At 39.1% G+C, this 22,546-nt stretch overlaps 1 protein-coding gene across 1 annotated transcript in view; it reads left to right on the top strand.

The window, feature by feature from the left end:
• The window catches only part of pcloa (piccolo presynaptic cytomatrix protein a), a 56,042-nt gene that overhangs the window by 31,852 nt on the left and 1,644 nt on the right, over positions 1–22,546 (top strand). The window contains exons 8-27 of the mRNA XM_056455873.1: positions 379–447; positions 2,419–2,507; positions 2,606–2,678; positions 4,803–4,928; positions 7,446–7,554; positions 8,841–8,902; positions 8,990–9,183; positions 9,274–9,324; positions 9,593–9,723; positions 11,750–11,776; positions 12,072–12,165; positions 13,865–13,936; positions 14,086–14,335; positions 14,830–15,018; positions 16,225–16,386; positions 18,559–18,700; positions 18,857–18,912; positions 20,607–20,741; positions 20,906–21,051; positions 22,176–22,546. The exon at positions 22,176–22,546 is cut by the window's right edge and continues 1,644 nt beyond it. Of these exons, the coding sequence (XP_056311848.1) occupies positions 379–447; positions 2,419–2,507; positions 2,606–2,678; positions 4,803–4,928; positions 7,446–7,554; positions 8,841–8,902; positions 8,990–9,183; positions 9,274–9,324; positions 9,593–9,723; positions 11,750–11,776; positions 12,072–12,165; positions 13,865–13,936; positions 14,086–14,335; positions 14,830–15,018; positions 16,225–16,386; positions 18,559–18,700; positions 18,857–18,912; positions 20,607–20,741; positions 20,906–21,051; positions 22,176–22,319 (2,321 nt within the window). The 3' untranslated portion in view covers positions 22,320–22,546. The remainder of the gene's footprint in view (positions 1–378; positions 448–2,418; positions 2,508–2,605; positions 2,679–4,802; positions 4,929–7,445; positions 7,555–8,840; positions 8,903–8,989; positions 9,184–9,273; positions 9,325–9,592; positions 9,724–11,749; positions 11,777–12,071; positions 12,166–13,864; positions 13,937–14,085; positions 14,336–14,829; positions 15,019–16,224; positions 16,387–18,558; positions 18,701–18,856; positions 18,913–20,606; positions 20,742–20,905; positions 21,052–22,175) is intronic.

The following is a 22,546-nucleotide window of genomic DNA, read 5'->3' as shown; positions in this document are numbered from 1 at the left end:
AACTAATAAATGCCTTCAAATAGAAAGTGCTTTTTCTCAGCTTTGTTTACATTTTTTGGTGTGTTAATCTGTCATGAAAAAATGAAAGTACATATAAGTATAAGATTGACAACATGGGAGCTGATATTGTTGCATGCCTCTTCATGCAAAGTGCACAAAGTTCCATTAACAGCACTATATGTTACAAAATATGAATATTGTAATTGTTATGCAAGTCAAGATTGACTCAACCAATAAGCTCTGGAGCTCAAACCCAAAATATTTAACATGTATTTTTTGTTCATTTATGTTTTAAGTAACCCCATACATTGAACAGCATATGATGTGTTGTTCATCATATGTTCCATCTGGAAGTAAATGCATTTGCCTTGGTTGCAGCACTAAGTGAATCCCTGGTGGGTTTGAGCAGAGACGATCCAGGAAACTCACATGAGAATGTCACAAACGGTAGAGTATAACCACCTTAGACTCCTGCACGTCTCTCCCGTCTCCCCCACACCTCCGCTACCATGACCACCCGCCTGCCAATCACCCATGAGCTGTTAGGCAACCAAATCGACCGCAAATTCATCTCCATAACAACATGTTGCAAGAAGCATGACGAATTTGCACAGTAATGTAATGCTGTGTTAGAGAATGCAGCTCTTGCATCTGTGATTAAATTGGAATTTCACACTCCTTTCTTTCTAAAAATAACCATCATTTGCTCATTTTAAGCTGCTACAGTTTCAAACAATTTGGAGGACAAAAGCTAGTAATAGTTTTGCACATTAAGTCAATTTGTATCTATTCTGAAGTACTGACTTCCTGATGAATCTGATTGCACTCGTAAAGCTTTAAATATTACCACATATACATAGAACTCTTTGTTACAACAAAGAATAACAGGATCTACATCTGTCATATCATTTTGCATCTCAATGTCAGGTCTGTAAATACTAAAATTGTCTGTTAAATGTTTATTCCTCTTAATGATGACATGAAGCCAATTATTTGAAGTTGCCTTTGAGTCTTCTCAAGAAATGAATGATATAAAACTTTTTCTACGTTCTGTCCAAAAAACTCGACGCCATTGTATAGTAATATACCAAGATATTTTCAATCCCTGTTGTCATTAATACCTTTTTATTTATATAAAAAAACTTGAGATATTTGGAGATATGTAAAGTCAAAGACTATAGAATACACAAGACAGGTCACTCGTATACTTTTGAATGGGGAAAAGTGTAACTGTCAATATGGCGAATGAACCCCCACCTTCTAGTACAGGAGCCAATCAGCAATCGCTTTATGGTGAATAAAGCCCGTCTTCTAGTACAGTAGCCAATCAGCGATCTCTATAGAATGACAATTCTCCAGGGGAGGGGCTCGGACCAGACGTGAGTTTCTGCAGATTTTGTGTGATATGAACATTTAGAAATAAAACTAAATAGACAGTTGTTGTTTAATTCTATTGGTTATTCATAATATGAAATTTAATCGTAAGCTTGGCAAGTAGTTTTGGAGAATTTGATGTTTCCCCATTCAAACAGAATGCCCGAGCATACTGCCTGAGAGGCGTTTCAAAGATGGCCACCCAGTGAAATGACTTGCCTTAAAGGGACTTTGGTATAGTACCCAGGTAGTAAAGAATTCGGGCCCAGATTTGGCATAAAGCTGGCACAGCAGGCATTCATCCTGCACTGTGCGCTAAACATAGCCAGGATTTGGCAGAGGTTGCACCATCTTTAAGGTGGCACATAAGATATGGGCCAGATGTAAAATGTATTTGGCCCAGACGTTAAAAATTGATATGTGGGTATGTTTGGCCTGTCATGACCCACTTTTTCAAGTACATTAAAATAATTTTTGAGTTAAGAAAAAAATTCTTTAAGAAAAAGCACGTCCATAGTGTATCTAAAGCGCAATGCTTCGCTGGGTTTATCAATTTCATTGCAATCGTGACACACCAACGTATCTGGCCCAGTTCAGGCCCACTTAGGAGTTATTAACTTGGTGAGACTTAACCCAGATATGGTCCATGTTTGGCCATTGTCTGGAAGCCAGACTTGGTCCAGTCATGCACCGTAAATCACTGCGGCATGTGAGCGAAGCAAAACTTGATTGTATGGGCCAGAGCTGGGCCAGAGAAATTTTGTTATGTGGGTAGCAAACAGACTTGATCTAATTTTTTTTGTATAAAAACTAAAAAGACTTGAGTCCTCAGGGTTTGTTTAAGGTTTGCATGTGAGAATAACTGCTCTACTTTGTATAATCATTTCCTTTTCTGTCCCAGATGGCTCTGTTTTGTTTGAATATAAGACATGCGTACCTTAGCTGTCTCTAGTACCTGATATTACTGGAGGGCCTTTAGGGGTTTGTTTTCACTGACTGGCAAGCAAGACTTTAACGTTTTAATTTCCATCTGTTTTTCTGAAGCATACCACCTGCGTCGAGAAGAAACCGACTGGTTTGATAAACCAAGAGACGGACGTGCTGAAAACGGACAAGGGATGGACAGAAGACAGGTATTCGGAATGCGTATCACAGCATGGCATAAAATGCCATTGCAAATTTCTTTGTAAAGAAAGATTTGTCTGATTATGTTTATTTTATGCGTCTTTAGGGAAAGTTTCACTACCCATTTCCTCATGCCAGAATAAAACTACAGAGGGATCCCAAAGATCGTAGTGTATCAGGTAAGACATGCAACCTGTCAAATATTCAATGCTACTTGGCATTCTGACATGCTCCAACAATGCAGACAGCTGCCCATGGTAAAAGAGGATCTGTTCGCCTACCAGGCAAGCATGGAGAAATGCCCGAGGCTTATGTCTATGCAAACATTAGTTTCGCCATGCTGAGATTGCATTGGCACAGTTTTATTTTAGGCCTACTACTAAACAACACATTATCCCTTCTCCAATTCCCCTTTAGCGTCCTCTTGTGGCGCTTCATTTTGCTAGATCATTGCACTCATAATGTCAACAGACACAAACCCGCTGAGCAAAAAGCACATCAGCACTCTTGCCCCCCTTCTTATGCCTTGGTATGTCATGTAGGTGGGGCTGATTCCCCTCTGTCTGTTGTGTCACTGTTCCTTTAAGCATTAGAACAGGGCAGACATTACGCAGCAATGTGGCAGATTGGCATCCCTCCAGTTTCATCAGTCATCAAAGCTCAAAATGGCGTGTAATGCACAAATTGGATTATTCTCATAATTAGAAACTGATGAAGAAACAAGCGCCTTAAAAAGACAATGAATAAGGCTATATCAAGTGAACTGCACGGTGACTGGTGGATTTGTTGCACTGTAATTTAGGTAATTAGTCTGATGTAAGGTTATGTGTACCATGATTCTGAATTAGACGATGTACATTATTAAAGTATTTTAGTAATTTTCGAATCGGTGCCTGAAAAGATTTGCAAATGCCAATATTTAAAGGGATAGTTCACTCAAAACTGAAAATTCTGTAATTATTTACTCCCCCTTTACTTATTCCAAACTTTTTAAAATTTCTTTCCTCTGTTGAACACAAAATGAAATATTTAGAAAAAGCTGTAATTCTGTAACCATTGACTTTCATAGTATTTGTTTTTCCTTCTATATAAATCAAGTTTTCAGCTTTCCTCACAGTATTTTCTTTAAAGAAAATCCAAAAAAATACAAATAAAAATTGAGTAAATCTGGGTGAACTAGCCCTTTAAAGGCAACTGGAGTTTCTGTGTTGATTGCAGTGTCTGTTTATCAGATGTTTTAGTTCAGTGAATATTTAGAATTTCCTCATTATAGGAAACATAGAGAAAAAATATTGAATACAGTTTGAACTTTAAAGACAGCAGTCTACACAGGCTGTGACTTGCTATAGAAGAAATTCCTTTAAAATCTAGCTTTATTATACAGTTGGTTCTTGCCTGAATGTAGCAAGTGCAATTTACTGCCCACATAGCAAAATATCTCTGTCCCAGCTTTGGCCCACACAATCTGCTTTTGCTTGGCCCACTTGCCGCAGTGAATTACGGTACATGACTGGACCAAGTCTGGCCTCCGGATAAGGGCCAAACATGGACCATATCTGGGCTAAGTCTCAGCCAAGTTAATAACCCATAACTGAACCTGAACTGGGCAAGATATGTTGGTGTGTCATGCCTGCAATTAAATTGATAAACCCATGAATCCTTGTGCTTTTTCTCGAAGCGACCTAATTAGTAGTACTTTTTTTCTTGTTTTAAAAATAATAAAAATGTATTTTAAATGTGAGTCTGGACAGGCCAAACCTACATCTGCCACAGCGGAATGAACCGCCAACTTATTCAGCACATGTTTTACACATACCTCTGTTTTCTTTTGACTTCAGCATCCCTCCACCACCCTAACTCCACACTATCAAACCTGATACCTAGTTAAATCTGGAGGGGAGCATTCTGGTGCCGGGCTAGACACTGCATTTAGACCCTGTCTCTCTTTATACTAATAAGGAAAAATGACATGTGTTAGGGTGTATTTCCGAATTCAGAGCCCTCTCCCCAGACAGCACGCCAAACACGCATGTTCTATTCAGTCAAATATCTGTGAGTGTGAACTTGTAAAACAAAAGTGTTAAGTACTTAAGCTGGTTAAAAAACAATTGTTTCAATTGCTGCTGGTTAGAGTAATTGGACCTTTTAATTCAAAATCTTTCAGATATTGTGCACGACAAATACAAATAAACAAATCAGACAAATATAGGAAATTGAACTAAATGATCCCACTTTTCCTGCTTGTTCGACCTCCGTGCAGGTATTTGACCTCCTTATTTTAATACAATGCTCTTTCCCCATAGGAAATGGACTGGGAATTCGAGTGGTTGGAGGGAAAGAGGTCCCAGGAAGCAATGGAGACATCGGTGCATATGTTGCCAAAGTATTACCTGGAGGAGCAGCAGAACAGACGGGGAAGATTGTGGAAGGTAGGAACCTCAATGAAAGCCGGTTACACTTTAAAAGACATGTTCCTGTGTGGGTTCACTGACTGGGTTAAGCTGAAGCGGTGTATCGATGTTCACTGTCTTTTAAAGCAGAGAGAGAATCACATGGGTTGACGTTAAAGGGCACAAAGTGACGTGATATTTCAGGGCAGGAGACAGAAAAAAAACCAAATGATGTTAATTTGCGTGATTTTTCACCTCCAGGCTCGCAGAATGACTCACTCTTGATGCGAGAGATAAAGATAGAGAAGGAGAAAATGAAGTTGAAGCTTCAGGTTCATGACTGTGTTTCCTCTGCAGTGTATACTGTCGGCGTAGGTGTTGCGCAGATCAGTGTTAAATTTATATCGAAACTTTGAGATGTCTCTAGGGCGTTCAGTTCAAAAGAGCTTTACCGCGGTCTTCTTTACCATGCAGTTATGTAAATGTGCACTTTGCACAAGTCAGAATTGACCTCATTGTGACAGATTCACCCATTGATTGCTGACGGCAAGAGTTTCTCGTTGACTTGGAAGAATCTTCACAGACTTTTGAAATAAAACCAAGAGTAAAATCTGAATTTTTCACACCGTCTTGATGGACTATTTCAGACATTTTGATGGAGCTGAATTTTACAAGCTCTATTGATCTCGGTTGTGACGGAGACGTTAATGCTCTCTTTTTCTTCGGGGTGAGGGTGAGCACGAAGCATTATAAATTGGGTCTGCTTAGGCTCCGGGTTTTGTGCTGCTTTCTCCGGGTCATAATTTACGAGGGGCCGGGATAGGTGGTGAGGGGGAAAGTGAAGCCAGAGGGAGTGGATCTGTCTGCGCGCAGGCTTATTTATGAGGCCATATACAACAGCTGGGCTTTGTGAGAGAACATTCTGAGCTTTGACTGGGACTGACACTTCACATCTGTCTTTCACCTCCTCCTCTCGCTCTCTCTATCAATTATCACTTTGTGTTTAGATGGTTTGTTCTGTAGACTATCGAAAAAATATATAGCTTAATAATAATTAAGGCTAATAAGGGGCTAATAATTTTGACCTTAAAATGTTTTTTAAAATATTACAAACTGCTTTATTCTAGTCGAAATAAAAAAATAAGACTATCTCCAGAAGAAAAAATATTATCAGACATGCTGTGAAAATGTCCTTGCTTTCTTAAACATCATTTGGGAAATATTTTTAAAAGATTTCAAACGGGGTTTAATAATTCTGATTTCAACTGTATATATTTGCACATTTCGATATCGATGCTGAAACGATATGTTGTGCAGCACAATTATATCTGTTTTGTCTCATTAAGTCTCTTCTGTTGTCACCTTTTTTCTTCTCATCTTGTCTCTTCTCTTTAAACCTTGTTTATTCTTCTACCTCTTAATTTCTCTTCTCTACATTTCTTTGTCCCATCTCCTTTTATTTATCTCTTCCAATCATCCACTCTTATCTCTTCTCTATTCTCATCTGATCTCTTCTTGTCTCATCTGCATTAATCATTGTTTCTTATTGCATGTATTTCATTTGCTCTTATCTTCTTTACATTTTATTTCTCACCTCACATTTTCTCATGTCATCTTGTCCCTTTCTTTATGATCTAATCTTTTACCTCGTCTCTTCTCTTCACATTTATTGTCATGCTGTCTCTTTTGATCTCATCTTGTCCTTTCTCTTTTCATTTGATCTCATCTCATTTCTTCTCATCTTTTCTTATTCCTCTCCTTTTTATTTATTGGTGTTAAACAAGATTGTATATAGTACTAGTACACAGTGCAGTATAAAACAAAAATTACAGACTGTCTTAGTATAAACCCACTCTTACTTTCTCATAAAACTATACATCATAATACATACAATGCAGAATAATTGATTACAGATCTTGGCGATGCAAATCTAATCATACCTTGCCACTAGTTTCCTCATCTTTTCTTGACCTATATAATCCATTATCATCAGTCTCCCACGTATTGTCCCAACAGCAGAATAAGCTACTTAAAGGTGAAATGTCAAATGCTTCTACTTGGTGCAAGTGTGATTATGCATGCGGTCGTCATGGTTACAACAGCCATGTGACTGACGTATATTCTCAAGCTCAGCGTAACAGGCTGGTGTTAAGCTGTGGAGTAATGTGAGCCGGCTGTTTAGTCTCTCACATTAAACAATAAACTCTTTAAGTGTGTAAATGACCCGAGTACACATTCACCCCCAGGGATCCCAAGCATCCAACGTAACGTAGGAGCTTCGAAACGCCCAAAGAGGGCATACCTGGCCTACCTGAAGACACGCTTTCATCTGTGTAAGTGCGCCAAGAGAGTGGTTTCGGTTTGCTGTGACTTGGCTTGAACTCTGTTGCACGTGTTTCCTCTCCTTTCTCACGGGGTTTCTTCAGCACAGCTTGTTTAATCAAACTTGATCTGTGGTGTTGCAGTGCATATTACAGCATATTTGACAAAATGTAAAGAATTAAAATGTATAAAGTTGTTGATTTTATATGCGTGTGTGTGTGTGTGTTTGCATAGGAATGCAAGTTCTGGAGTGGAACAACATTTCCTTGAGTGGTAAGACGTACGAGGAGGTGCAAGGGCTGGTTGGTCACCAGGTTGGAGAGGCCGAATTATGTATCAGACTGTGAGTGTCAGGTTTAATTAATAGTTATGTTCTGCATGCTTTAGATGCTTTTTATTTTTGATGTCTATCTAGCTCTGAATCAAACATGATATTTAAAGCCTCAATGTACAAATGGCACCACCAAGAGAAAAATGTTTGGATTGCATTTCTTAACTTAATGTGGCTGGTTAACACACTCAATACATTTTGTTTTCAACACATCCTATAATTTCTAAAACCAAATGTTTGATATGTCGGTTTATGGTAAAAGTACCAAAATTAATAAATATACTAGGAATAATATGAAGTGTAAGAAAAAATATTCAAAATAAAACATTTCTGAATACTAAATCATCTTAATTTTTTGAAGTATGCTATAAAATATTTCAGATTCTTATTCAACATGTTTTCTTGTTTTTTTTTCTTTACAATAAAACCAAAATCAAGTGTAGTAGTGCAACAGGATTATGTTTGTTTAATATTTTGTAAACCAGTGATGCTGTGTGTGTAAACCATTATTTAAAACAGTAAAAGCATGGTCAACCATTTGGTAGAGCGGCAGTGACAATGTAAATGTGTAGATTATAATTACAACTTCAATTACCTGCATCTGACCGTGATGAACTGAATTGCTAAACTGAACCTAATAAGATTTCAATGTCAAAGTAGACCACATCAGAGCCACATCTACCTATTGCATAATTAATACTGATCACTGATGGTTTAAAACCGAAGCTGAATTTTTATAAAAGTTTCCAGCTTTTGCAACAAACTCTAAGCAGAGTGTATTTTGTCATGATTTTGTTTAAAAAAACCTGAGTGTAGTTAGTTCTTTAATGTATTTAGAAGTATATCGTTAAACATTCACGTTGCATGTACATGTGTGGACCACAAAATCAGCCATAAGTGTACATTTATTGAAATTGAAACTTCTTCTGAAAGCTGGATAAATAACTTTTCCGTTGATTTATGGTTTAGGACAACATTTGGTCTAGAAACAGCTATTTGAAAATCTGGAATCTGGGTTAAAAAAACAACTAAATATTTAGAAAATCGCCAAAGTTGGGCAGATTAAGTGTTTAGCAAAGCATTTTACTAATCAATAAATGATGCATTTAAAGTAGAAAATATATGAAAAATCTTAACGAAACATGATCTGTAAATAATATTCTAATGATTTTTGCCATAAAAGAAACTATTACCAAAAGTATACCCATGCAACTTGAGACTGGTTTTGTGGTCCAGGGTCACATATTGATTTCCTGCTGGCTTAACTAATCTCCTCAACGTCTTTTTTTTATCTCCAGTGACATAAATATGCTGTCTGATTCTGATAGTTCCCATCTAGACCTGCAAGACCAGGTCAAAGGTGAGAACCTCCAGTCATTCTAAAAAATCAAATGTTATTGAATTACAGTGACACTTGACTACTAACACCTGACTTCTAAATATACAGGAGACAGACCTCCGCGGTCACCAGGTGTGGACCCTAAGCAGCTGGCTGCCGAGCTGCAGAAAGTGTCCCAGCAGCAGGTGCCGTCCTCCTCTGCATCAGCACTGGATAAACCCTCAGCGTCTGCAGGCTCCAGTGCAGTTCCCAGTCCTGGCCAGCCTGGTTCACCCTCTGTCAGCAAGAAACGCCACAGCAAGGTATGCATATCCCATGTGCACAATTATTTTGTATACAAAGTCAAATGCAAAACCACGACTTTCCTTACTGCTGATGTTTTTGTTTCTTAGAGCTCAGAGGGTGCAAAAACTCAGTCCCACCCAGTTTCGGGAGAAATCCAGGTAGATTTGAGCTCTCATTATCTCAGCTGTATCAGTAGCTCATTTAGGCCATGAGAAACCTGCAAGTGTAATTTTAAAAGTGTAATTTAGAGACCTGTAAAAGTGGAAACTACAATATGAACTTTTCTAGAACTATCTACAGCTAGAAATTGGTTGCTTATGAATGCAAACTCTATAAAATTCCACAAAGTTGGTTTAATTAATTGATTAAATGAGTGCATTTATGTGTATAAGAGTGTTTAAGACATTGTTTTCTTCCTTCTTGCAGCTTCAAATAAATTATGACAAACAGCTGGGAAATCTCATCGTCCATGTTCTCCAAGCACGAAATCTGGCGCCTCGGGACAATAACGGCTACTCTGATCCATTCGTTAAAGTTTACTTGCTGCCAGGTAGAGGGTAAGTACTTTCTGCAAAACTCAGCTGACTGGAATTGAGTATTAAAGGGATAGTTCACCAAAAATGAAAATTCTGTCATCATTTACTCACCCTTCATTTGTTTCAAACCTGTCTGATTTTATTTTGAACAAACTAAGGAAGATAGTTTGAAGAAAGCTAAAAAGATTTAGCTATTGACTTCCATTGTATTGGTTTTTCCTACTATGGATGTCAAGATTTTCAGCTCCCATCAAATAAATTGCTTTGTTTTCAACAAAAGAAAGAAACATAAAGCTTTATAACAAATTGAGAGTGAGTAAACAATGAGTAAATTTTCTTTTTGGTTGAACTATACCTATAAAGTTCACCCAAAATGATAATTCTGCCATCATCTACTCACCCTTCACCCTTTCCAAACCTGTTTGAGTTTCTTTCTTCTGTTGAAAAAATGCTGGTAGCTGGCACCCATTGACTTTCATAGTTATTTCCCCTCTTAAGGAAGTAAATGGGTTCCACCTACCAACATTCTTCAAAATATCTTCCTTTGTGTTTAACAGAAGAAACTCATAAAGGTTAAAAACCACATGAGGGAGAATAAATTGTGCAACATGGGCTCACTCTGAAAACGTAGCCCTATATACATTTCTGGAGATCGCGAATTATATAGACAAGTATGTATGGCTGCATTTCGTATTTAAAATGAACGCTACGGGGTGGTGTGATGCCGTTCCTTTTCTCGCTTACCAGCTGACCACTGTGTGGATGGCTTCTCCACTGTTACCAGTTTGTCCAGTTAGCTCGCCATTTACGTCATTGGACTTGTCAGAGAGGAGTTGATGGGGTTTGAGTCTGGCGTAGAACAGTTCCAGAAAGCGGGTAAAACAAAAACAAAAGCCAAAACATAAAATAAACAAGTAAATAACAGGGTAAAAATCTGAAAATGTGGTAAAAATCAGGGGGCTTTTTTATTTTTATGGATTGCTTTTTAAAACTGTTGGTTGCGGTTAGGGAAGAGGGTGGGCGGGTCAATCGGGGCTTTTGAAAACACTATTGGTTGGGTTTAGGGAAGAAGGACGGTTGATCGGTCAGTCAGTCGGTCAACAGCAACCTCTGGTGGATTTATGGCTCAAATGGCACTAATGAGAGAAATTTGAGATATCAAAAGTGTACACAGAGGGCTCTAGGGGATTCACGAAAAAACAAAAACGGCAAAAAAATCATACCTCCTGGGACATATTTGGTGCTTTCCAGAAATGTATATAGGGGTTCATTTTCAGAATGAGCCTGGGTTTAAAATTATGAGGCAATTTTCATATTTTGGGTGAACTGTCCATTTATGTGGGATCCAATGTGGGTTGCCAACTGTGTTTAGTCAATAAACAGGGCATGCCAATCATCAGACAGTTTCATCAGACAGTTTCTACCTTTCTAACAGCTCTACTAGACAGTATAGCTGTGAGATTACTGAGATGTTAAAAATAAGATGTTAGTATCTTGATTCCTGGTGAAAGATAAATCCACCTGTTTCACCCATGGCACTGTAAATTAAGACTCCCAGAGCAGCTCTCCTAGAGGCTACTTTCCAAGAGTTAACGAAACAGAAAATCACTTATCCAGCTGTAATTAGCATCAGGTCTGTGGGAAAGACCTGAAAAGGATTATGCATACTGTGTAAGCCCTAGTTTTTTAGCTAAATTTTAAATAGGTGTGTGTGTGCGCTTGTCCACCTATTTATGTGTGCAGTAAGTGAGTCAGCAAACGAGGAAAATCAATGCCAGCTGAGTTTGTGTGTAAAATGATAGCGCTGACTGATGTTTGTAGGCTGGTGTGTATGTTTGTGTATGTGTGTCGGACCATTTCTGGCTCTCATCTGATCATGCAGTACTTGGATTGAACCTACAGAAACAGGAGCTCTCCATTTCTCAGCTCCATATGGGCATGAATGCATGAGCTACTGCGAACACACACACATGCATACACACACCTTTGCGGTCTCCCACTCATCACTGATTGTTGTCTGTTTTTGCTGCATGCTGGATCTTCACAGTCAGGTCATGGTTGTGCAGAATGCCAGGTATGTGATTCTTTCCTACAGTACAAGCAGATTATTGAAGGCTTGGCCATGCTTGGACATGAACGGCTTAATGATGTTGTGTTTTGCTCTTTTTGTCATCGTTTTGCATTTGATCACATTCGTTATGTAGTATATGGTCATTGCAACAACACAAGTGGGCCTATACTACATGTCCTCCATCGTGCAGACCATCTGCCACCAGTGTGGGGTGTTCCATGTTGAAGTTTGGTGCACACTGATTTTCTGCTTTAACTTAATGCTGACCTCTTGGTGTATTTGTTTTTCCTAACTGCAGTGCTGAAAACAAAAGAAGGTCCAAGCATGTTCAGAAGAGCCTGAACCCGGAGTGGAACCAGACTGTCATCTACAAAAACATCCACCTTGAACAGGTGAACAAACACATCTAAGTTGCGCTTCAGATGTCTGGGAAAAAAAATCTGATGGAAAATGTTTTACTTTGAAGATTCCATATCAGTTTTGAGGTTTCAATTATATGAAAGCTCTTCAGAGAGAATCTCAGGCTTTTGGTGCAAACAGGGAATAATCTGTTGTCTCCCAGAAGTGCTTTAATCTAATTAAGACCAAAGAGCTTCTTTAGTCGGTTGAGCTCTCTTAGGCAGACACTGACAGATGTGATTGATATGTTTTTACTGGACTATTGAAGCGAGGCCAGTGTCTCTTAATTGAGAGAGAAAGACAGAATGCAGTTAGGTGAGGCTTGTGTTGAAAACCAGCTGGATTTAATGCTCTTGTGCTACACATCATGCTGAAGATGTTTACCAATTTAACAGAAAAGAGATTTTTTGGTCTTTATTTCTAGCAAAGAAGAATATATAAGTCAGAGGCAAAGTTTAGAGGGAATGATTTTTATTTCTAATCTAACTGGCATTGTTCTTTCTCACATGATTCTTTAGAAATCACTCTAAAAATACTGAGTTTGTGTTTGTTATTACTGTTGAAAACAGCTTTTTTTTGCAGAAAACATAATCAATTTCCACTTGTCACTCCACTGAGATTGGACTATTTTATTTTTACAACATCTCTGAATGTAATGTTGGCTTTTGTAGAGTTAGCTTAGCAAAGCCTACAGCGAAAGACGTTTGGGTAATACAAAAAAATACTAGTGAGGGCTAGTGAGATCACAAACGCTTCAGGTTACGCGCATACACCATACGCACACACCCCGCACAGCAAAGGGGCATGTAATGCTGTAATGTGGCAGAGAAAGCCAAAATGCTATCTAAACGCTGCTATTTCTACAGAGCTTGTTCTGTTTCTGTATTTGGTCTTCCAAAGGGCATGACACAAAGAGAGAAGTGCTTACAATTCCATAATTTAATTTTAATTATGTTCCAGAGAATTATATATATATATATATATATATATATATATATATATATATATATATATATATATATATATATATATATATATATATATATATATATATATATATATATAGCTAGCATTTGACAAAGGACAGCTTTTTTTATTTGTTCAAATTGATCTATTACATGCACAGTTAACGGTATGTTGTAGCAAGGATGTAAACAATGGAAATGTGGTTTGGCAACCCTAACAATTTAGCTACAAGTTCATATTTATCAGTTACACCTCTATAAACACCCACGATTTTCACCAGTGAAGCAGTGTCTCTCTATGCGGCCGCTATCCCTGCGTTCTACATGTCTGCGTTTGGCTTGTATGGGCGTGACGCTTTTCCTGGTGATGTGGAGCCGATCCGCGAATCACAGCATATTATGTTAGCTGACCAATCTGAGCCTCTTGAGGGTGGGCCTTTCAGAGGAACTAGGAAATCTGACAGTCGTTTTCATGTTAGCCGAGTAGCTGTATATAATCAAAATAAGATATATGAAAAAAATAAAGTGATTTTTTTTTACAAAGTAGGCATGAGCACACATTGCTTTGCATCTTATAAACACAATCAAGCCTTAAAAATACTCTCTGGACCACCCCTTTAATCACCCTACTACTCAGGTTGTATCTTGTTTGAGGATATTTAAGAGTCAGAGTCATGAAATAAATGATTGGCATTGAATTCTCTGTGTTTCTGTGGTGTGTGTTTAGTTGAGAAAGAAGACACTGGAGGTCAGCGTGTGGGACTACGACAAGAGCTCTGCCAATGACTTTTTGGGAGAGGTGAGAGGCTACAAGCTTTAAACACACTTTGAAAGATTAAACACCGGGTCTGTTGTGTCTAAAAGTTTAAGGCTGCAAGTCTAAGAGATGGACTCTCACTTTACTGTCACTGAATAATCATGAAATTGTACATGTATGATACTTTATAGGTATTAATTGACCTGTCCAACACGGCACAACTGGACAACATCCCACGCTGGCTTCTTCTGAAGGAGCAGAGCGAAGGCGAACATCACCGGCGCTCTCACTCGGGACAAGGACGCCAGCATTCGCCCAAACCCCCTGGAGGACACGGGAGCCAGCATTCCCCAAAGACCTCTGGACACAGCAAGGAGGACTCGCCCAAATCCTCGGTCATCAAAAGCCGTAGTCACGGAATCTTCCCTGACCCTGCCAAGGGTATGAGTGCACGTCGCATGCCACTTCTGCCACTTCTTCTTTCACATTTCCAGACGTGATGTCTTCCTGTCTTCCATCCTACTACTGCTGTCATTTCTATCCACGCTGTCTTCTCTTCCTCTTTCTGTATTGTTCTCGCTTTCACTTGATCTCTCCATCCTGTATTTCTCAAGCTTCCTAGCTTTGGCTTTTCGCTCTCCATATATGTGTGTTGAGTTCACTACGGCGCTGAGCTCACCAGCGCTTCACTCCAGTCACCTCACGCAGGGTGTGACAGGGCCGCTCAGACACAAGCAGCCTGCTTAGATGCTAACTAGGGCACAATAGTGGAACACACCAGTTAGATGGACACTCGATCATTTTAAAATAATATAACCAAATAATCTGTTTAGTCTATGTATAATTTAAATCATTTTTGAAGAATTTAAATGAATAAATAGGCTAAAGAAGGGAATGAAACAGCTCTTGTGGTAACTTGGTTCTGGTTGTTTTAGACACGCAGGTGCCCACTATTGAGAAATCTCACAGTAGCCCCAGCTCTTCGAAGCCATCCCTCTCTGAGGGTCAAGCCCGTCCCCATGGAGGTCCCCGTGCTCATGGCAAAAGTGGCACGGCCCGGGCACACCTTGACGATTCCACAGCAATGGCTGAAGCTGCCGGCCAACAGCCCCGTCTCCAACCAAGTAAACGACGCAAATAAAACCTCCACAGCATGGCTGCCTTCGCACTCATCTGTTCCTCCTTCTGTTCTTTTTCAACGCCTTCGTTTGGTTTTTTTCCTTTCCCCGTGGTTGTTTTCTGATTTCTCCAGTTTTTCTTCCTCTGATCCCCTTGTGGTCACAGTCTGTCACTTCACTTCCTCCCGGCCTGCGTGTTCTCACTAGTATGTTGAGAACATGTCACACACACTTGTACAGAAACATATCTTTTTTATGACATTTTGTAAATTTAAGAGAGCATGTTACGTTTAGTGTTTTTATCATGAAACTGGTCAAGAGATCATTTATAAATGTACATCAGTGTATCATAAGTTACAGAGCTAAACTATAATCTATTTGTACTTAATAATTTATCCTTAATTGCATCCTTAAGACTTCTGAACAGTTCCTGTAGCATATGGGTTTGATTTCCAGAGAACACCTTATATGCCAATGCATAAAATAATGGTACAAATAATGAATCTTAATAGATTTAAAAAACAGACTTCAACTTAAACATTGTGCAGAAACAAAAACTATTTCTGACCTAGTCTGGCACTTTGCTGCCCATCAATCAGTATGCTAAGTTGGATTACTAAGACCTGTCAATCACTGTGAGGAGATCTGACTGCACATGTCACGCACTTAGTCATGCAGACCTTTCCTTTTACCCCAAAGGGACATGTTGGAACCTTACTACTAAGGTTTTTTTTAAGTAAAACCATCTTATCTTGCCATGTTATTAAAGTCAGAGAGCAAAAGACTCGCACCAAACACAAAAGCAACATCTTCTGCCCACTTGAGCCCTTCACGACAGCCCTAACAACCTTTTTATTTAACTCCTCTTTTATTTGTCCCATTGAGTTGTTTTTTGTCCCAGACGGCCAGCTTTTCAGCAGCTACCCCACTCCACCGAGATGGTCGTGCATGTGGCCGCCACTCCTTAAAGCACCATCCCACCCTGCCTTCACTTTCTCTGCGGCTCTCGCTGGCCTACACTGCACCTCAGTCAACGCTTTGAGCCCGAGCCGGGCCGTGCGGACTGTGGCTGCATGTGACTACACAGTAAAAGCTGGTGGTGTCCATGTTGTGACAAGTTCATACTCTGAGTCTCCATCTCGCCCCCCTTCTCCCCTCTCCAAACCTCCCCTCCTTCTCACCTCCCACCCCGTGGCTGATATATGGCCCCAGCCCAAAATGACAACCTCGACCCGAGGCACCACAGGCACAGCGTAGTTGGTGTGCTCACCATTCAGAGAGCCCCATCTGAGTCGCCGGCCCATGAGGTCCCTGACGGCCGTCACCTGACCCTCAGGAAAGCCCTGTCTGAAGAGAGGCCGCAGCCGGACGGAGGTGAGAGTTGAACGTCTCGTATGATTGCCGATGACAGCAAGAGAGAAAGAGCGAGAGGATGTTGAGTTACTAACGCACATCTAACTAGTGGAACTAGCTGAAGACACTTTGCATAAGGTGTATTTGTGCCTACAAAGGGCACTATGGGAAGGGGACGCTGTACAATGAGTTGTTCCAAATGAAAGTGAGCAGAACTATAACAGAAGTTAGGATTAAGTGAAGGCTGATTTATACTTCTTGGTTAAGTGCACGTGTATGGTCAGGCGCAGCCTTCACACAATCACAAAGCCCTCGCCGTGGCTGACGCTGATGTGCACCTGTCAAAAAATGTATCTATGCGTCGCAACGACGTGTAGCGCAAGCTCTTTGATTGGTAGGCTTGGTATCGCTGACAAGCATGGGCTGTGCTGAGAGCTGCAAGCCCAATAGAGCGATTGTTTACAAGGGTCTAGTCCCGTGAAGGAGCTCCAGATGGAAACGTTTGTTTTGTGTTTACCTCATGATTAAAGTTGTTGCACGTTTGCCAATTCAGACCTCTGAATGAGCGAGTTTGAGCTACTTTTAGCATTCAGAAAAAACAAAACACTTGCAAATAATCTTGACACAGAAGAACATAACTTATTGCCAGCTAGTATTTTGGAAGTGTTATTGCAGAGCAACTCAAACAGCGCACACAAGTATAAATGCAGACTACATGCAAGGCAGGCACCGTGGGTCACAACGTAGAAGTATAAATCAGCCTTAAATCTGTAGTTTGGAATCACATGAATTTAGTTGGTGCATCTTCACGATTTTCTTTAGAAACTTCTTTCTTTTCTTTAGATTTTCTTCTTTCTAAAACCCTCGGTTGATTGAAATCGCAGAACATTGCAGGTTGAGATATTAATTTACTGCACATGTTACGTACATTAAGTTTAACAAGTAACAGGTAGCAATATAGTTGAATTACAGATGCAAATAGACAACATTTAAGGTTTTTATAAGCAATCTTAACAGAAATATGCATGAATTTTGTCAAGTACATGGCCTATTCACACCAAGTTGAATGTTTAGCATTTTTATTTGAATAAACAGAGGGTATACTGTACATCTGCATGGATTAAAAAAAACATATTGTTGTGCAGAGAAAACTGTCCAAACCAGGCATTTACCTGAAAATGGTGCATTAAAACCTGAATGTTTTTTACTAGATTTTTGGAAAAGTTTTGATTTGTATAGAAGGATCTAGGAAATTAACTAAAACCGCTGTAATATCTAATATCTATGCCAACCAGTGCATGGCAACGTCACATTGTAAAGAAATACTACATGTTTAAACACAGTTAGTCCTGTAGTCTACCATTCATGTTGTGGTTGTCAAGATCTAGCACATGAGTTGGTGACCATTTTTTAAACAGATTCATCTGAACAGATTTGTCTATTGCTAATTCACAACACTTGGATTGACAGTTCAAATACAGGTCAAGTAACCTTTAAACCTTCTTCGTATTTTCCAAGTGAGTAGGGTCTAGTGATGCTCACTTTCAGCAGGAATCCACTCTCTGCCACTTCACAGGAAATTCATGCAGCGAGTCTCAGTCTGATTCAACAGTCCAGCAACATGCTTCCCTAAAACCAGGGGACTACACTGTAGTGAAACTGAAGTGCTGACCCTCTAACCATCCCAAGAGACACCTGGTGTTAGGGTTAGCGTTGCTGAATCTGTTTGGAAAAGACTGTGTGCATGAATTACGTGTTGAAATCACGCATCCCACGTCACACCATCACCATCACTCTCGATCAAACACTTCCAAATACATCAACATAAAAAAAAAAAATTAAAATACGATTGAACGCAAGTAACAACAAATTAGTGTAATGCTAACATAATTAGCATAATTGTTCTTACCCGCTTAGTGTTTAAAACGTAAACACACAGATTACTAATGAACAGTTTAATTTGTTCTGTCTGTGCTTTTGCTTCTGTCATCTGATGTCTGCTTAGCATATCTCTGTCTGTGACGTTTCCTTTCATTTATTGAGTGCCGTCATGCTTTTTTAAATGTTGCCAGCAGTGCCAGTATCTATCGGTGTGTTTGTGAGTGTGTGTTTGGAGTGCACTTAATCGCTAGATGTAAACTAGTAGTGGTGTATGAGATTAATGCAACTCACATAGTCCACTTCAAAAAACAGCGTCTCGCAGCCATAGATCTGGTGATGCTCCTGTTACTGCAGCCTCATTGGACAGCGGTCTGAGCGGCAGTGCCTTTAGCCTATTGGATGAAGAGGGCGGGACAAACGCGGTGGATAGTGCAATTTTCCAGGTTCCCAGATTGTGAGTGCTTTTCTGTATGATTCTGTATAATAATTGCGAATCAATCATGGTGTTTTTATAATAATAACTTTTTTGATTGTATCCAGAACGCCTTTTAATGCCTTTTTATTATCTGCATTTTCTTGGCACTCTGACCTGATGCTATTTATCATTCAGTGGAAAGATTCCAAACGGCACAGAAGCTGTGAAATCCGCTCATGGAGATGCAGAGGGTAATGTTTGCATGGGATGGTGTGAGCTTATTTGTGTTCGTTTGTGTCAATAACAGTGTATCTGAATGCATAATTTTGCATCACAGAAGCTAAACTACTCATATTATCATACAGTGTTTTTATCATTTAATAGATTATGTTGCAATTCTTTTCAGTTACATTAATTTAGGCTTTTATTCTAATATTTGGAGTGTGTAATTCTTAATTTTTTGGTTACAAATACATTGATATTTTGATCATAATTACAAAACACTTGTTTTCTAAAATGTAATATATTCCTTTGAAAGTGAACGTTGACATTATTCCAGGCCTCTCTGTCAGTATTCTGATTTATTTATTTCCTAATAATGCATTTTTAGGATTCCTTTGTGATTAGCAAGACATCTATTTTATCAGCATTTATTTTAAAGGGCACCTATGATAAAAATCATCTTTCGTAAGTTGACAGAACAGTGTGTTGGTATAGTGTGTCCACAGTCATATTGCGGTAAAATACAGACAATAAGTCTTTTTATTTTTATTTTCTGACGATAAAATAGGATCCAAATCCCTTCCATTTTTGAGACCCACCGCAATGTGATGTAGGAGTGCAATTTTCCCACCCAGCGAATTGATTTACAGCCGCGTATTAACATGTCTCCGTAGTAACACATATAATCATATCAACAAGACAGGACGTTGCAAAGCAACTGTGATTAAAAGATCTGTTCAGCTTTCTGTGATCATCAATCATTATCAAATGTGATCAAGAATGAGTTTTACGAGTTTAAAATGTTTGTAATAAAGAAGGTAAAATCACTGTAATTCATCACCACAGCCGCATGTCAGTAAAATTATAAAAGAAAACCCTTCAATCCCGGTTTGTGGATGTTAAGTCAGGTTTATTTTGTACATTAACATAATGGATATCCATATAGCAGTGGACATGTATCCTGTCACATTTGCCATGCAAAAACTAAGTGCAAAATTAAACGTGTGCGCAGTGTGTGCTTGAACTTTGTAACGACATTGTGTGTGATTCATCATTGCTTAAAGAAACTCCACAACAAATACATCAAATAATCATTAGGAAAGTTCTTACTGTAGTATTTCTCACAAACGTTACGTGAGATCTGCTTCCTTCATGTCTGTCACTGTGCTGTTTATCTGACGCAGCCAGAGATTGACGCTTGCTTTGACAGGCAACGGGAGGAGAACCGGCTCATTTGCATTAAAGACAACAAAAACAGCTACAATGTGTTCAGATTCCAATGTTCTGAAAGGTAGAATAAATAATCTGATGGGTGTTTTGAGCTGAAACTTTACAGACACATTCTGGAGACACAAAATCTTATATTAAATCTTGAAAAAGGGGTAAAATAGGTGCCCTTTAAATTAAATATTTGTCTTAACAATACAGACACTTTAATTTCATTAACGATCCATCTAATGCATCCTTGTTGAGTAAAAGTGATCATCCAGTGTGTAAACTTTTATCTAAGACTTATCTTAGAGAGAATTTAAATAGTTCCTCCCATATTAAACTATTTCCTCTGGCTATAAATGTGCTAGATCCCTTATCACTGTCTGAATGCTCTTCACGTGGCTCAAAGATTCACAGAATATGGGAGGAAAAGATAAAGAGGTAAGAGGAGGAACTGAGATACTGACCTCTTTATATATATGTGTGTGTGCGTGCGTGCGTGCATGTTTAGGTAAGACTCAGGTGATGGGAGAGATAAAGATTGCCCTGAAGAAGGAGATGAAGACAGAGGGAGAACACCTGGTGCTTGAGATCCTACAGTGCAGAAACATCACCTACAAATTCAAGTCTCCCGACCACCTCCCAGGTAACAAAACATGTGACTGCAAACATGTTTGCATGCACTCTATATAGCAAAGGCGGTGCCATAGAGCCACACCCACATATTCCAAAACTGCCACAGACCAATTGGGAAGGTGTTTTTCCAGAAAGAATTGGTGAGTTGTTTCAAACACACTTGTATTTTTACAGACCTGTACGTGAAGCTCTATGTGGTGAATGTGGCCACTCAGAAAAGAATCATCAAGAAGAAGACCAGAGTGTGTCGTCATGATCGCGAACCATCTTTCAACGAAACCTTCCGCTTCTGCATGAACCCCACAGGTCACTCCATTCAGGTACGTCAGACATTGATTCACCATGTTCAGTGGAGATCAAAATTAAACATGATTTATGAACACTTTTTTTTTAGAACTAATGTAAAATTCATCATTCAAATTCTACAGACATTTTGTTTTTAAAATGCAGTGATTAAAAATATAGATAGTAAAATAGTATAGACCCCAAGGAAATGTGTTGGCAGACTCTAAAAAGCAAGGATCTTGCAGTGTTTTCGAAGATCTTGGAGGTGAGTTTTTTATTTTAATTTTAATGTTTCTTCTTTGTATATTTTCAGCCCAGATAATCTGACAACTTACACAATTAACTTTAATTTAAATCTTATTTCAAGGCCATGCTAGCAAGATTTACTCAGAGAACAACTGTTAGAAAACAAGCAAGTCAGACTACTGTAGGTTTTTACAAGGAACTGTACGATCAAGACGTTAACTGTTTAAACGCTTAAAAAAACTCACCTCTCAGATCTCCAACAACACTGTTGACTCTAATCAGAAAGCAGCTTTATTCATAACTTTTGGGGTCCCGTTTTGTATTTTAGTGCATGTTTTGTGAGAATTTACACATGTGTGTGTTGTCAAACTGATAAAGATGTTTTCTTAGTTTGTTAGTGTTTCTCTTTGTGCATGTGTTTTCTTAACTTGCTCTCTCAATCGCTGTATATTTAAAGGTCCATTGAAATTAGGTTTTTAGATTCTAGTATCAGTATGTTAGTCCTCAAGGATATCTATGAGCTAGTGTGGTACAAAACAATGACAAATTCACATTTTGAAGATATAAAACCAATATAAACATGTAAAGCTTGTCACTTTCACCTAAATGGCTGTTTTTTTAAAAGGGGAAGAGCTACTCTGGTTCATCCTCTCTTCATTTTTCAGTTGAGATTGTCAAACGTTGAATAAAAAATGCACATTTCAAAGCACTTCACGAGACTTTTAAGTTTTGTATACTGTACTTCAGAATATATGTCATGAAACGCATGAAAAAACTCTTCTCCATCTGTCATGATAACTTCAAATAGGACTAAGCTGTGACACCAAAATATAGGAAATTGTAAATTGAGTGCACAAGCTTAAAATTAGCCCAGACTTGAAGTAGTGATTCTCATTTCTTCCAATCCTCGCAGCTCTTTCTTGTTTCAAACGGAGGCAAATTCGTAAAGAAGACCCTAATCGGCGAAGCGTACGTGTGGCTGGATAAGGTAGACCTGCGTAAACGGGTGGTGAGCTGGCACAAGCTGCTGGCCAGCACAGCTCAGATCCACTCCTAAAGAAGGCGGTCGAATGAGGCGCGAGGACAGACCAGGCACATCTCTGCCGCACTCTTTGGGACTAAACTGAGCTGAATTTGGAGGGCCGACACGGGGAGATTCCCGATTGCACTGGCACGCGTGATTGTCTTAACCCAAGCCATGGAGAAACAGGTGTACAATGGTGTTTACAGGAAAGATCTGATCCTGAAAGATGCAGATCTGAAAAAAAAGTGAGCTGGAGATTC

Source organism: Danio aesculapii, chromosome 4 (assembly GCF_903798145.1).
Source record: "Danio aesculapii chromosome 4, fDanAes4.1, whole genome shotgun sequence".
In the NCBI taxonomy this organism is placed as follows: Eukaryota; Metazoa; Chordata; class Actinopteri; order Cypriniformes; family Danionidae; genus Danio; species Danio aesculapii.
This window is presented reverse-complemented; position numbering and strand designations above follow the sequence as displayed.